The sequence below is a fragment of the Pterocles gutturalis genome, unplaced genomic scaffold (genome assembly GCF_000699245.1).
Source record: "Pterocles gutturalis isolate BGI_N339 unplaced genomic scaffold, ASM69924v1 scaffold39585, whole genome shotgun sequence".
NCBI lineage: Eukaryota > Metazoa > Chordata > Aves > Pterocliformes > Pteroclidae > Pterocles > Pterocles gutturalis.
In genome coordinates this window covers 6267-22476 of record NW_010139615.1, presented here as the reverse complement: position 1 = coordinate 22476, position 16210 = coordinate 6267, and the positions used below count along the sequence as shown (strand labels likewise).

Below are 16210 nucleotides of genomic sequence, written 5' to 3'. Positions count from 1 at the left end.
CGCCAGCAGCCGGGCAGCTGCGTACTGACGGAGCCTGGCCCTGATGGATTGGTTTAGAAAAAAACCCACAAAACCAAAACCCAAGCCCAAACCCAGACGTACTGACTGCACCCAGGACAGACCGAGGGGAGCGGGTGCAGCCTCGCACGTCCCCTCTTTGCTTCTCACCAGAGCCAGCCCTGCTCCACCTGGGTTTTGACTTTTTTGTTTTTTTACAAAGTACGTTTCCAGCGCACAGTTCAAAACAATCTTGACCCACAAACATTTGCATGTCATGTACACACTGTCCTGGAGCCATGAGAAAATAAGTTCCACCATCCCCAGTCCCCCCCAGTCAGACCTGAAGTCACACGAGTTTCCGCTTCCCAAGGACCCCTCCTAGCAGGAGCACAACCCCTTCACCCCCCCATCGCCAGGCTCTCACCACTCTGCGTTCCTGCTTTTGCGGCAGCGGGAAGGACAAAGCAGCCTGGTTAGGGGTGGGAGAGGCGAGAGCGGAGCTGAGCCCCTCTGCCAGGGCAGTGCCACGGCTGCAGGTGACACCGCGGAGGGGAGGACGCAGCTTCCCGCGGGACACGAGCTGCTGCCGGTGCCCCTCACAAACCCCTCCTGACCCCTGCAGAGCAACACAACTGAGCTGCCTCCATCTCGGCTACACGGTCAGTCACTGCTGGCGAGGACGTAAGAGGCCACGGACACCTTGTGTGAATCAGATCCTCAAATCATTTGCAAAACTGGTTATTAAAAAGGTCAAACTTTATTGTGAAAACCAGTAGTCTTCCAGGACCACCCCTCCACCCGTATCAGTCAGTCCACTTGAAAACTAGATTGTATTTAAATCCAGAAAACAATCTTCAGGTAATTTTTAAAGCCAAGCTGATTTGAGGACAGCATATAATTTAAAATAATTATAAACAGAGAACAATATTATTTAATTGAATCTGCTCTACAATAACCTAGTTATCTTCCAGTACTAGGGCAAAAAAAGAAAAAGAAAAAAAAAAAGCAGGGTCACAACTGGCTTGTGGTGGGCGGGTGTGTTGAAGGCACGAGAACACAGCACGTTCAGCTACATTGCAGAGGAGTTGGGTATCGGGCCAAAAGAGGCTCCCCGGAGAGTCTGAGACATACTCAGGAGGCGCTTCTAGAATTTGGTGAGGTCGTCACAGGATGTTGCTAATAATTCAGAAAAATCAACAGAAACAGAAGACATGGAGATATTTACACTCACCTTTGAAAAGGAAACCCCAGAGTTCACTGACACAACCAGGGCTGTTAGACACGACCCTCACTCGCTCTACAAGAGCCAGCCCTTCGGCTCAGCTTCTGAAGTTGCTGGACTTCACGGCTCTAAAGTCAACCCTATGTATGAGCAGGCACACCGAAGCCGGATGCACAAGTCCCTTCGGCACACAACTGCCACCATGCCTCCCTTCCAGCTCTCTCCAGCATTGCAGTTCTCACATTCTTCAAAATCATCTCTGTGCTTTTTTTTTTTTTTTTTTTTTTTTTTTTGAGAGGGCAGGAAGGGAATGGGAAAAAAGAGAGTTGGGACAAACAAAAGATGGGAAACTCTGCAGAGATCCAATGTCCTGTGCAAAAAAACTACCTGGATGTGTAAACTGATTTCTAGGGGTGTTAGAGGAACAGCTGACTCTCCAAGTTTCCCTTTCATTGTTTTGGGAAAAAAAACCAAAACCTTTCATCTTCACTGACCCATTCACTAATGGATTTCCCATGCTTTGGAGATGTGAAGCAGAGGAGTAAGTATTTTTGCATTTTGGCTTTCTGCAGTTTTTAAAACCTCCTGAGCAGCCCAGCACCTACCGCAGGAGTGGGTCAGTCTTAAAATCTGGGACTCGAACACATTCTAGCACCCAGCACCTCTCCCCCTCCCCTCCACAGCCCTGACCTCCCTCTGTCACAGCACTCGAATGTCAGGGTTCCTCCTGGCTGCTGTTAAACTAGATCCACTCGTGTGGAAGGTTTTAATCACCCAAACAGGTGCATGGCATCCCAGCAACGCTCGTGATTATTTACCTGTACTTTCCTCTGGATGCACCGCGGGGGCTTTCCTCAGCCCCCGTTCCTCACTGCTCTTCTCCCCGTTGCTTTCCTCCAGGGTCAGAACAGGCTCCTGGCTCTTCATCAGCTGGCTGAGCAGAACGGCCAGCACGTTCTGCATGTCTCCCTGAGCGCTGGCTGTTTCGGGAGTCACCTGCTCCTCCGGTAGCTGGGCCTCTGTGGGTGGCTCTTCTATGGCTTCCTCCGCTGCTGCAGTCTGAGACTCGTGCTGCTGAGTCGTGGCTTCCGTCAGAGCGTTGATGGACTGGTTGAGAGCCTCCAGCTGCTGCTGCATCTCTGGGTTAGAGTGTACGTTCAACAGCTGGGCCATCTGCGGGACGCTCAGATCAGTCTGGCTCTGCAGCAAATTCAGTAGAACAGCTAGCTCGCTCTGATTCAGCTGCTGGGTGATTTCTCCAAGCCCTGCAGGAGACACAAGCAGCATCACAGGGAGGTTACGCAAAGCTACATCCCATCGGTTTGTACTCATGACACTGCACATACCAATGAACCCCTCTTCTGTGTCCCTGAGCTGGGGGGAGGCACAGAGGCTCCAGGAGGAGGATTCCAGGGCAGTTTGCTCAGATTTCCACCACCAGCTTGCCCTCCGCAGCCTGCGCTGGGCTCTGAGCAGCGCTGCAGCAGCAGCACCCCGTGGTACTGCGCACACACTGCACTCACCGAGCTGCAGATGGGCTCCGCTCCGGCAGCCAGAGGGGAGGGAAGCTGCTTCGCCGCCCCCTCGAACCCACCCACAGAATCCCACACCTGGCTGCTTCTTGAAATCAGCTCAGTTGAGCCAAACCCCCCGCATCCTGAGAATCAGAGCGGTGAGTGGCTGCACCCCCCGCTACAGCAGCGAGGCTGAGGATGTGGGATGAAGATCGGGAACCCTCAGCCCACTGCAGTGGCGATCAGAGCAGCTCAGCCCCTCCCCAGGTCGCTGCAGCACTCCGTGGATCAAACACGCTCCCTCCTGCACAGGAAGGCTGGTTTCCTGGGATGGAGCTAAGCCGCTGTTTGGGACAGAGGAAGGGCGTGCTCCACTGACGCAGCAAAAGAAATTAGGTCAAGCAGAGGCAATTCCTTCCTGAAAGCTGGCCTGGGATGAGAGAGGATCCTGTCCTGACCTGCAAGTATCCAGGTTAGTCTAAAATACATCCCTTGAGTGGCACCACCTCCCTTCACACCATGCAGGCGCAGAGCCTCCTGAGTGACAAGTGACAAGGCTGTCCCTGCACACTGACATTGACTTTGTAGTCAAACTTTTTGGGAAGAAGGGTGCAAAGGTTTGGTTTTAGAAGCTTAAAATTAAGCTCCTCTTGCTGGAAGGCAACCAAGAACGTGACACACGCTTCTCTCAGCTGCAGTTGATCCAACCACCATCTTTTGTCCATCTGCCATGTTTCACTGAACACATGGATCGTGCATTCCCTGGAGCAAGAACTGTCTTCCTTGTTACTTGTCAGCACAACATTTGACACAAAGGAAGCTTTAGCCCCTAGCTGGGTTTTTATAAGGCTTCTACAGAACAATCAGCATCATCTGGGCAGCTTTGTGTATCTCTACACTCCCAGGAATCAAAATACCTCCCCTCCAACCACTTTCTAGACACTGGAAGGTTGGTCACAGTTTAGGAAACTGCACAAGTCCTGGTCCTGCAAGTCTTTACGACCCAGTGATCTTTTCTGCAACAAGCAACGTGCAATATGTACACTTTTACCACTAGTCTGTTACATCCCAAGCCTCCTCTTTTTATAAACTGATCAACAAGATGAGACTTCAGCTCATTTGCGCACCCTTTACGCAGCTGTACCTTCCAGCCTGTTACCTGTTACCTTGCTGGCCTCAGTGACTCCTGTCACTATTCTCTGTGACAGCACGATTCGGAACCAATAATACAGTGCACAGAACAAATTCAGAGTCAGCTCATCAGTGAGCAACTTCTGAAGACCAGACAGAACACCCTACAGCCAATAGTTTTCACAGCAGAGAGGAAAAAAAAAAGAAAAAATAAAAGTCAGGCTAGGAAGAGTCTGGAATTCCCTTTCTGTAGAAACGGAGGTGAAAGAACCAGACTGGCTTGGGAACAGACGCAAGCCTCCCACACCCAGACCAGAGAGGTAACGTATCAGGAGGAGCCTTTTACAGACCAGACGGGCACTGACCTACTGCATCTCCAGCACCAGTCTCTGTTCTGAGCTGGGCAGGCTGTGGGGGCACAGGACTGCTGTTGTTTTTGACAGTGTCTGTGCTTGTAACAGAGGTAGTTTCTTTCCGAGAAACTTTTGATAATGGTGGCTCCTCCACTGCAATCCCGCTTTGCCGCTGCCGTCGACGTTTCTTGCTCCACAGCTCGTGGCAATCCTGCCAGTGGGGAAGGCTGGAAGAGAACAACACTCAGCAGTTAAGAAGGATGGCAAGAAAATCCATTTAATCCTCAGAAAGTTATTAGTGCCATCAGAGAAGCACAGACGTTCCTCTGACTGCAACCATACTATTAAACCAAGCAGGGACAACTCCTAGGACCAGGAAATGCATCATAATTGCAGGTGAATCACTTAATTTGCACCGGGATCTCATCCCTGAATGGACTGGGTCAGCTACAACGCACACAAGCCCCAGTGAACACAAGTCCTCCAAGCTGTGAGCCTGGTGGCTTTCAGAAAGCAGCTGCCCTCAGTAACTCTGAAGGAAGCAGGAAGCTCAGAAGCTGCTGCCGTACCTGCACGTCAAGCAGCTGCCGTGGAGCTTTACAACGTGCTTGACTGGAGTGGGAGAAGAGAGCTGCAAACAGCGCGACACTGCTCAGCAGCCGCTCTTGTAGTCAATTAACAAGCAGCACAAACAGGACCTGGCCAGTCCTCCACGCCACAGAGGACAGGGAGGTGCTACATGCTGTCCTTGTGGAGCTTCCAACAGAGTTTTAGGTCATCTTACCAGCACAAACCCGAGCTTTATAAAACCAGACTGTTATCAGGCAGCAAAGCAACAGCACAGGAAGAGCTATTTGCTCAGCCGTATGACAAAAAAGCACGGGCAGGGTTGAGAAACCCAGAAATAATAACTTAATTCTGATTGAAAAAAAAACAAAAAACAACCCAAGGCCAAGCCAGTGGCTCCTTCCCAAAGCTCATTAGCAGCGAGCCCACTGCGGTGGAGGATGCCAGCTGGAACTTACTCTGGCGGTGCCATTTTGCTGAGGTCAACGTCCTTAAGGAAGTCACTCTGCAGGGCCTGTTCTGCCGTGCAGCGCTTGCCGGGGTCCAGCGTCAGCATGTGGTCCAGCAGGTCGAGAGCAGACGAAGGAATGCTGCGTAGAGAGGTGGAAACACGGCCAAGTTAACGGCTGATCCAAACAGGGAGGAGCGCGCTTTCAGAGACACCTCAACCCCAAGAGAAATCCATGCAGTCAAAATTCATCACTAAGTGATGCAGCAGCTCACAGACACCAACAAAACAGGCATCAGCTATGCAGTATTTTCAGTCTAATTTTTGCCATTTAGGAAGAAGAGCTCTGTTACAAATCCCATATTATTTAGGAAGGGGACAGTGACCCCATTCCAGCCTTCCACAGATGGGAGAAGGCTCCCCAAAGGCACAAGGCAAGGGGAAGCACTGCTTTATCCCGACAGGTAGACTAGGGCCAACAGCTAGCAGGTGAGTCGTACAACCTAACAGAAGCCCATAACCTCCAGGTAGCCACTTATCCTCTCTTCCAACAAAACTCACAAGGAGAACTCCTCACGCAGGCGTCTTCGGTATTGCTTCTTCGGCTTCATAGTGTTGAAGTAGGGCAACTTGATGACGTCCGGCCACACCGCTGGACAGGGGCTCCCACAGAGCCGGCTGAGAACAAGAAAAGCAGAGTGTGATCAGCAGGTGGAGAAGAGCCACCAACCCAACCGAAAACATTTCCTTCCTAAGCAACTTGGCATACTAATAACCTAGGTCTGGGCACGCTTCAAAGATAGATAACCCTCAGGTCAAAAAGGAGGTATCAGGAAGAGGGAAAATTCTTACCTTGAGTGTAAACCATCCAACACAAAGAATTTTCAGTGCGAGATGTAATTTAGGTTCATTATTTTTGTACTCAGCTAACAATAGCAAAGTTTACTGAGGGTGCACACGTTAGCAGCCACACACGTGGTGGCAGGCATGGACACCTAAACACCTAACTATTCACATCTGCAGTTACGGCCGCTTGCTGGTCCTATTTTGCAGGCGGATTAGAGAAAGAGCTCTTCTAACACAGAGACTGTGTGCATGAGCAGTTTCTGCAGCACCTCTTCTCGTAGGCATGCATGTGCAACGCTTTACCTGATTAATTCAAGCTGAGCCAGTTCCAGATTGGCTTGAAAAATAGGCTTCTTTGTAAACAGTTCCCCGAGGATACAGCTGGAAAGAGGAAAAGCAAGAGGTCACGACAGCAAACCCTTGGGATGATCGTTTGAACACTGCAGCATCTCTGTTCAGAAGGAGCTTTGCCTGAGGAGAATTATTTGCATCAGGGCTTGTAGTTGAGAACTGACAAACTAACCTACGTGTACAGAGCCACCAGTCCCACGCAGCTGGGAAATAACATTCACCAGCAGGCTGGTGAACATGGCACGGGCTCCACGCTTTAACTCTTCGCAGGGACAGGAGGACATGTCAATAGCATGACCAGAAAAACAGCCAGGCACCTCCTTCTCCTCCAGATTCAGCCCATTTATTTCAGCAGCTTTACTGGGGGATATCTGCTGGCCCAAAGCTGCCAGCAACGTACTGCCTGCCACTGCCAAGCACAGGATAGAGCCTTGTGCGCACAACGGTCGTATGCACACGCATGTACAGCTGGAAGGGAAAGAAGAGGAGGGAGGGGACTGCTCTGACTCATTCAGACCTTAAATCTACCCTTAAGCGTTCCGACAGGAATGACAATCAGCGCCAAATATAGCTGTGGGCTGATCTGGGCACCTGTCTGCTGGAACTGGGCTAACCCCGCTCATCTGGCACCGGACACTCAACAGCAACTGGACCTCAGGGCCGGAGCTTCCAGAAGTAATTATCAGAGCCCAACATTTACAAACCTTTGTTTGGTTTGTAGCCACTTTGGGAAAATCCAGCCCCACTTCTGCATGCTGAATCCTTGAGTCTCCGGTTCTGAATCACTTGGAAAATGTTCCATCTCTGCAGCTGAACTGCCCAGACTCCTGTTCCCAAGGTTTTAGAAACCTGAAATCTCTACTTTGAGCAACCTGAAGAGGTTACAGAAAAATTCTTAGGTCATTAACACCATATACTGAAGCTATGACCAGCACAGAAGCAGCTTGTCACCCCTTCTGATCTTAGCAGTCCATCATTAGCAAAGGTTGGTCAGTTTGGTTTTTAAACAGCGAGGATACTTCTTATGCTCTCGCACGTCAATACCAAGAAAAGTCTCGTTATAGGAGTTTTTATGAAATGTTCTAGTTAGGTGACACGCACCTGCTTCCTCAAAGCACAGAATTTTGAAAGGATTCCTGTACTATCACAACACTCTGCCTAGCTGGAACAGGTACAGCTTCAGAAATGAGGACAAATCCAAGACCACCTTCCATCAGAACCACTCATGTGCTGATGGTCACGGTCCAACCAGGACAAAAGATCCAAACCAGGCACTTACCCACAGCTCCACACATCTATGGCTGGTGTGTAACGCTCCTCACCTAGCAGCAGTTCTGGAGGTCGATACCATAACGTAATGACTTTATTCGTGTACGGACGGCTGGAATGCAAGGTACAAATAGAAACTGAGGACAAGAGCCACAAACCCCTTACAAACCGTAATTATTACTTCCAAACTGCAGAGGTAGGCACGTAAGTAGCAACAGTGGGCTTTCAAGTGTCTAGACTTCAATAGCACCTGCCCGATTTGAATAAAGCTGATGAGATATCAGAGATTTCACAGGTCTGTCTGTGCACACAAGACAGTAAGCTGTAGGTACCCAAGACAGAAAACCCTGACCTGCACCAGGCAGCAGCAGGCTGCCACCACTCATCAGTGACGAATCGCAGGGCAAAACACGGTCCATAGCAAGCCAGGATGTTTTGGTTTCTTATCAGCTGGTTTGTCTAATGAAAGGTTATTAATACCAGACAGGAGTACATTTTTTCTGACAGCTGGAGCTGCCTTATACCACTTACACCATCCTGGAAACCACCCCTCAGGCCACGTCAGGACTCCCAAGTGAAGGGACTATGTGGACATTAAGAAAGGAGCTCATCCCCCCTGGGTAAACCATCTCCCCCTTCCTCCACTCCGCTACACCTCACCTCTCCTCCGAGCTGTAGAGTCGGGCGAGTCCAAAATCTGCAAGTTTGATTTGCCCACTGAAAGACAAAAGACAAAAAAAAGAGTCCCTGGTTTGAATCGCAGCTGGGCTCACATGCTGCAAGCATTAAAAGGTAAGGAAATCCCCCCACGTAGGAGAAAGGCTGAACAAAGCAGTGTTTGCAGGAATTACTGGTGGATATACCAGTCTCTTTTTTCAAACCCTGTTTACTGCTTCAAAGAAGTGAAGAAAAAAAGAAAAAAAAAAAAAAACCAAAACAAAACAGTAATTCAGTCTTGTCTCTATCACAAACCTTTCCCAATGGGCCAACATCCCAGAGAAATTTTTTAGATGGCTATCCAGACATGCGGATGCAATTACACTCAGGATTATTCTCACAGGCTCAAAGTTCTCTTATGGGTATGCAGATAAAGACTTGAGAATTAACAGCAAATGAGTAATTGTTATGTATTCTGTGACGAAGGACACTACTGCCAAACACCGCTACCCAGAGAAGAGAGAGCATTTATGGAGAACTGCTGCTTCCCACCTTAACCCTCAACGGTTTCTGTGTACAAGCACTTCCAACAAACACTGTTTTTGCCAAAATACCATGGAGACCAAGAGTACACAGAGACCCATTTACTTCAAGTCACCATGAAAGAAAGTGAACCGTGAGGAGCTGCAGAGCAGGGAGCAGCGGCTGCACCGACAGCGAGTTACGCAGCAGGTCGCTCGGGCTGCTCGCCCTCGCAGCCGGAGCTGTGTTCTCAGCAGCACCCAGGAAACCCGCTGCTTAATCATAACCACCCGTCACACCGCTGGTGGAAACACGCAGGGCTGTATTTCTGCAGGGGATCAACACCTCCTGCTCCTGAGCTCACTCAGGCTGAGCCCAGGGAGAGCACGGACAGAACGGCATCTACCCCCAGGTTACCTGTTGTTCAATAAGATGTTGGAGCACTTAATGTCTCGATGAAGGAAATTCTTTTTGTGACAATAATCCAGACCCTCCATTAACTGTTTCATGAAAGACTTGATATGGTCCTCTGAGAAATGTACCAAGCCAGATTCTAGCAGCCCCATTAGGTCATGGTCCATGTACTCAAACACAAGGTAAAAGGCACCTGGTATCAAAGAGAGAAGTGATTTAAGAGAGGAGAGGCAAAGAAAGGAGGAATGGAAGTAGATTCAATTGTTGAAATATTCTTTTCTGTGCACTGTTGAGTGTGTCCTGTCACTGTTTTTTTTAACAGTCTAGTGACATTTACAGCTTCTTGGGCATCCTAGACCATTATTTTCCCCTCAAGGGAAAAACCTTTCCCAAACCAACCCTAAAGCAACTAAGTAGCCCCTCTAATGCATCAAGTTGAACATCTGAAATCACAATATGCCCCCAAAATAGATTCCTTTGAAATCCTGGTCGTGCTTACCCATCTGTTTTGGGTAAGCTAGTTTGTTGAGGAGACAACCTGATAAGCATGGCTTGAGCTGGTGTTTGAGCTGTTCCCTTTTCTCACAGAAGAGAAGGCCCCCAACAAAAGCTAGTGGGATGCCAGAACACCCTTCTTCCACAGTGAGAGAGGAAGAAAAAACTTTCCATGCTATTAGTAAGTTTGTTGCCACTAATAAGCATTAAATGTAACCCTGTAAAGGCTTCTTTCTTTTTTTTTTTTTTTCTTTTGAGACTGCTCTTTTGTGACTCTACAGGAATGCAACGCAGCCTTTTAAGTCCATGTCTACCTCTGCTCTGCAGCATGACAACTCATTTCGACTGGAATCTATCCTTTCATCTAAGGCCAAATCCAGGGGCCAAATTTCCTCCTTGCTTGTGTAGCAAGGAGGAATGCGAAGAAGAAAAACCCATGACCAGAGTTTAGATTTTTAGTTTTACACTAAGAATAAACACACGGAGTTGCATCACCTCTTTGGCTAAGCGACACCACACCCTGCAGCAAAGACTACCTTTGTCCTTCTTGAAATCCAGTGCATCTTCTTTGTCCGTGACAATTTCCTTCATGTTAACAACACTGCGGTGGATCAGCTGCCGAAGGATTTTGATCTCACGGATGGCCGTGATGGGGAAGCCTTCCTTCTCATTGTCCAGTCGCACCTTCTTGAGAGCCACCAATTCACCTGCAAAAACAAGCCCGTGTCAAAACCTCTGCACACATCACTGCTAGTGACTCCGCGGGTTTCCAGGGGGAAGTCGAAAGTAGCTGTGAGCACAGTCAGCATCCACCAAGATTAGTTACCACCATCCTAATTTTTGTTACATCGCTCTGTCAGAAGTTATCACACCAAGATCTCCTCCTTATCTGTTTAAGAAAGTCCTCCAGGTGAACTTAAGTTTACCCTAGAACCACTCCAGTCCCTTTCACAAGCTCTGCTACAATAAAGCCCGTTAAAGGCATGTGTAAAAAGCTGCTTCACACGCAGAGAGGGCAGGTGGGCACTAATCACTGCGAGCTGGATTTCTTTTGCCCCTTTTTAAAAACATCTGATGTTTTGGTTTGGTTTCCAGCACCTGGAAATATTCATTCCAGGGCTGGAGCCATTTCAGCTCTACAGGTATTCGTAATTAACTAGCCCCACCACTAATGCTGGAAGGGTTTTAAGGGCTCGTTACTGGGGGTGGGCTGAAAGTGGAGTCAATCTGAAGCCACTCGGCATCCTTACCTGTATCCTTGTCCTTGGCTTTGTACACCTGCCCGTATGTCCCTTCTCCAATAATCCCGATGATATCAAACTTGTCCACGCAACGCTTCCCCCAGTCGCTTTCTGTCTGTCTCCTTTCCCCATACCGAGGACAACAGATTCTGAAAGAGGGAACAGGACTGTGAGACACCTGAGCGCTCCACCTCACCCACCGTCCCACCAACAAGTACTTGTTTGACTGTTTTAAGCTGTACCCTAAAAAGAAAAAGCAAAGGTCGGGCACCCCGTCTTTACACTCCTAGCAACCGAGAGCAGGGTTTAATGAAGGGTTTTATGGACTTGTTTTCTCCACATTTCACTTCCCTCAATAAAGCCAGCACTCAAACAAGCCTGGGGACAAAAGAATTTCGATGCAACTGAACAAAGTCGGGCTAAAGATTTGTAAGTGTGGGAGCGTGAAGTGTTCTCCCCATCCCATAACCGGTGGGGAGGCTGCGGAGAGCTGGCAGAGCAGCTGACAGATTCAATTTCAGAAATGACTGCACTTTCAACAGCGCCGTCTCCACAAAGAGCACAGGGCACGCCGTCAGCTCTTCCAGCAGTGCCGCAGCAGACACCGAGCCTCGAAGCTTTGGAAACCCAGAGTGACATCTGGGCGTGGAAACAGAAAACCTAACAACTCAAAAAAGCTGGAAAAAATGAAAGTGAGCCTTACTTTGGTCTCTTTTTGAAGGGTTGCTGAGGTGGTGTGGCTGCCTTTGGTTCCGGGGAGTCAGGAGGAGATGGGTCCCCTCCAGGGAGCTCTGGAGGGAGCGGGAGGTCCGTGAGTAAGTGCCGTGGTCTCTGCTCTCTATCTTTCTTCACAGGTTTTGGAGGAAGAATCTCTTTTGGACTAAACTCCGAAAAGTTAATACAATACAGAAGTCAGACTTAACAGCCAATTCACAAACAAAAAAGCTCTCTATCTGAGAATGTAAAGTTAGGAGCCCAGGTTTAAATGCCAAAATTATATAAAATATAAACCAAAACAGCCCGAAATTTTACAATGATAATACATCTGAGAAGTTTTAGGTTTGAACACACTGTCTTCAAATAAACACGCAGCTCCTGCAACTAGAACTTGCTCAATCTGCACAAATAAGTAGTTATTCTGAGTTTCCTGTAAGAGAGTTCAGGTTATCAGCCAGCACCCACATTCTGACCCTTACTTCCCCTATTTCACCCATTTATCATACTGAAATTAAATGCATGGCTTGTTAAGGACCACTATAAATAAAACCCAGAATTAAAACTCTCTACACAAGTAACTTCTTAGCAAGGACTGAAAGGTAGCTCTAACTTCTGAAAACTGCTGAGAAACCAAAAGCTGACTTTAAAAAAAAAAAAAAATCAAATTACCAATGCAATCAGAAACCTGCTTTAGACTGGTAGGAGTTTCCTAAGCAGAATCTAATTTCTCTCTCATGCACGCAGCAGGCAGAACTCTTAGGTTTGAACAGTCAAGAACTCTCCTCCACACAAATCTCCGCTTCACCAGAAAAAGATTGAGAGATACGACCAGCCTTCCCAGGTCTGTTTTCAGGGCAGCCAGCAGCAGGTTTGCTGCCCGTCAGCGTCACTGGGTCTAACACTTCGGCACAGAGAGCTCCGCACAAACGAACTGATGGAAGTAGGTCATTTTCCCCTCTTTTTGTTAGACACTGCCTAATCTGCACGAAAACCTCTTGTGAAATATGGTTAAGAAACAAGCAAGATGAAGCAGGATGCTATCACAGCACTGAGCTCCCACATCTTCTGTAGAAGACAGGGGAGCAATCTTATCCCCCTGCTACGAAGCCCCCAGGCAGCGGCAGAACCAGTCTCATGCGCGGTGACACCCACCCGGGTCGCTTCACTAAGGCAGAACCCACAAAATCCTCCAAAGAGGCTCCTCAGAGCAGGATGCAGGCAGCCAGAGCTCTCAGCCCCACGCGGGGGGCAGGAGACTGTTCCACCAGTGCATACCAGGCGGGTTTTAATTTCTTTACAGCTTTCACACGTGTATTTGAAGCACTGATCTAACGTTAATCTGTAAGACTGGACGTCCACAGTAACAAAACCGCACCACTTTACCTGACTCTGTGTTTAATCCTCTTCTAATTGACAATGAATTTGTTCCTGACAGTATTTAAACACCTCACAGTACATGCTAAGCTTGGGCCCTTTGACCCTGCCAAACAGATCCAGCTCTTTTCCAGACACACAACAAAAGCCAACTTCTTGGCAAGACTTTCCGGGAAAGGCGAAGGGGTTGGTGGGCTGAACCCGCAGGTGCCCAGCCCGTCAGGAGATCCCTTCTCCCCCTTTTCCCAAACAGTCGCCACGTTCTGGCTGACGCGCTGTTATCCAGAGCTGCTCAGTTCATCTGCATATCAGCACTGGTGCTACTGGGGAGTTACTGGAACTTTAATCACCCCCAGAACATTTGGACGTTTCTCCAGGCACTTCTTTCCATGTGAGGAAGCTGAACGGACCCTTCAGAGCTGCCCAAGCAGAAAAACGACAAAGTACAAATGCCAGCTGCCTACCAAACGCTCCTAGAAGCGACCTCCCTTCTCCCCCTCCCCTAGAATTTATCGCTCAGGGCTGTATTTTCAGCTATTCAGTGCTGTGAACACTCAGCTGGATGTTTCCAGGACCCTGGGCAAGCTGCACGGCTTCGGAGCACAGCACCAACCACCTACGAAGTCTGCACCGCTGGCCTGGGAACATCTCTTCCCTCCTCCTGCGACCCAGGGCACTCCTCGACCGCTGGGGAGTCCAGAAGCGTTACAGACAGATGACGAGCCTCGAGAGCTCTGTAAGCAACCAGAGAGGTTAAGGAGTCTCTGGTTGAGCGAGGTGTTTGTACCTGGATGCTTCAAAGCACTCCTCCAAATCCTCCACCTACCACGGTCTCCGAGTGGAGCGTTCTCCCAGCCTCAGCGTATGAAATCTAACGTCTAAGAGCAGTTTTGTTCATAAAAATGAAATTAGTTGATTAAGAGTGAGCCTCCATACAGAGTCAGTGCCATATGCAACTGCCACTAGACTCAGCAAAACAAAGTGGGATTTCCCGTCCTTTTATTGGGAAAAAATCCATTTACTAAGCTTAGCAACCCGCTGGGTTATCGTCCACACTCCCAAGTTCACGGGGATGGTAGAGATAAAACACTTTTACAAAGCTAAGCCTCATCTCGGTGGTAAAAAAAAAGCACTCTAGGAGTGAGTGGCTAAAAAAATAAAATATAGTATTTGCAGCACAATATCTGTGTTTGGAAATAAGGAAACACAGCAGCAGAATCCTGCTTGGACTGGCATTTGAGCTGAGAAAAATCTGCAATCTGTTAAAAGCTACTGCTCATCACAGATACATTGAAACTAAATAGATATTTGCTAACTTTTATGTTGATCGCAGTGACAACATTTCCCTAATTTACATCAACACCAGGACAAACCATGAAAATCAATTAAATGAATCAGAATATGGAACACAGTATTCACTGAAACCACAGGGTAATTATATGAAGTCATAACTATCGTGTAACACGCTACTCATTAAAAAACACGCTTTACTAACCAGGGAGACACCTACTACATCTCTAGCAATGGTTGGGAAGACACAGAAGTTGTCAGGGAACCACAGGCTAAGCAGATCAAGTAGGAAAAAAAAAAAAATCAGTGATGTTGTTAGGTTAACAGCACCACAAATATCAACAGCTATAAAAGGGCAAAAAAAAAAGTTTTTCTTCTTCACCACCTCCTTTTTGCATATTCTGTTCCTCTCTCCCCCCTCACTGAAACAAACTACCAGCAAGGTTTTTTCAGAGAAGTTCACATCAGAAGCCAAGACCACCACCAGCCGCGACCCAGAGCAGCGAGAGCCACGATTAGAGACAGGACTAAATCTGCACGTTTGATTACAAGTGACAGGAAACAGAAAGCTGAAGGAGGGGCAGCTCCACTCTTCCATTTTTAAACTCTTTTTCAGACCAACAATACCTACCTCTTAAGCAATAAGGATTGTATTAATTATTCAGTAATTAAGACAATACTTAAATTAAACCAATGCCATATTTTACATGCGGACATGGTCTGTGTGTTCAATGAACTGAGAACAGAAACAGCTTCTGCATCCATGTGTCGTTACTGTGATAAATATAAACGAAGAGTGATGTGAAACCTTTACTAACCAGCACTGAACCAGCAGCCCAACCTCTCTCTCTCACACAGGGGTAAAGATGTAACTACCTGCCCAGGATCATAAAGCTCTCCACACAAACCTGCCACGGCCAAAGCCAGGAACGGCCGTGCGAGCGTGCACCTACAGAGCGGCACCGTCCTCAGGGTACTCTGCAGGAGGAGCCAGCAGCTGACAAACTAACCAAGAGAATCTGTTCATGGCAAGGTTTTGCTGTGAAAGGCAAACAAGACGCTCTTGCGTGACCTTACCTATCCAAGTCATCTTCCCCAACTAAAATAGGGGGGAGCGGAAGCGGAGGCAACGTTGAAGTTTTCAGGTGTGGGATAGCAGCCGTCACAGACACTTGTGTTTTTGTAGCGACTTGGACAGAGGACTGAGAGTTCACCTGAGAGGATAAAGTAGACGTCCTTGGGTGGGAAGAAGACGGCAAAGACGCTGGGGCTGAAGTAGGGACCTGAACGGGAATCGGTTGGGAAGGCGGCAAAGGCGGAACAGCAGGTGATGGAGGCAAAGGCGGCAACGGTGGAGTCGGAGGTGGCGGTGTGGTTGTCGGCAGAGGTGGAGGAGGTGATTTTATCGAGGGTAGTGGGGGTGGAATCTCCTTCTCTGCTGTGTCCGTCTCTTTCAGAGATAGGAGGTCCTCTGCTGCTGCTACAGGCTTCAAGTCTTTTGTTCCCGTCTGTTTCGAATCCCTAACTGGAACAGGATGTTTCCTCTCGGAGTTCTCCTCTGCCTTGATTTTTGTTGTCTCTACAGAGGCTTTAGTCTCTGCATTTGTATACAGTAAATTAACTAATTCCGTATCTGAAGATGATTTTTCAGATTTAACAGTTTTAATGACCTTTTTAGATTCTGTTCCAGATTCCTTAAGTTCAGCTAGGCTGTTCTCCTTTCGAGACAGGAAAACAGGGGAGCCCTTTGCCTCCTTCCCATCCACCTTGGCCGCAGCTGCCGCCGCCGCCGCTCGCTC

At 48.3% G+C, this 16210-nt stretch overlaps 1 protein-coding gene across 1 annotated transcript in view; it reads right to left on the bottom strand.

Moving 5' to 3' along the window:
* Nucleotides 1-738: 738 nt before the first annotated feature.
* The window catches only part of CDK12 (cyclin-dependent kinase 12), a gene marked incomplete at its 5' end in the record, with an annotated part of 21733 nt that continues 6261 nt past the window's right edge, over nucleotides 739-16210 (bottom strand). Inside the window, 14 exon segments of the mRNA XM_010083385.1 lie at nucleotides 739-1176; nucleotides 2041-2487; nucleotides 4233-4447; nucleotides 5246-5377; nucleotides 5797-5913; nucleotides 6385-6462; nucleotides 7712-7813; nucleotides 8362-8418; nucleotides 9298-9487; nucleotides 10326-10496; nucleotides 11040-11179; nucleotides 11734-11910; nucleotides 15489-16203; nucleotides 16206-16210. The exon segment at nucleotides 16206-16210 is cut by the window's right edge and continues 147 nt beyond it. Coding sequence (XP_010081687.1) covers nucleotides 1145-1176; nucleotides 2041-2487; nucleotides 4233-4447; nucleotides 5246-5377; nucleotides 5797-5913; nucleotides 6385-6462; nucleotides 7712-7813; nucleotides 8362-8418; nucleotides 9298-9487; nucleotides 10326-10496; nucleotides 11040-11179; nucleotides 11734-11910; nucleotides 15489-16203; nucleotides 16206-16210 — 2578 coding nt within the window.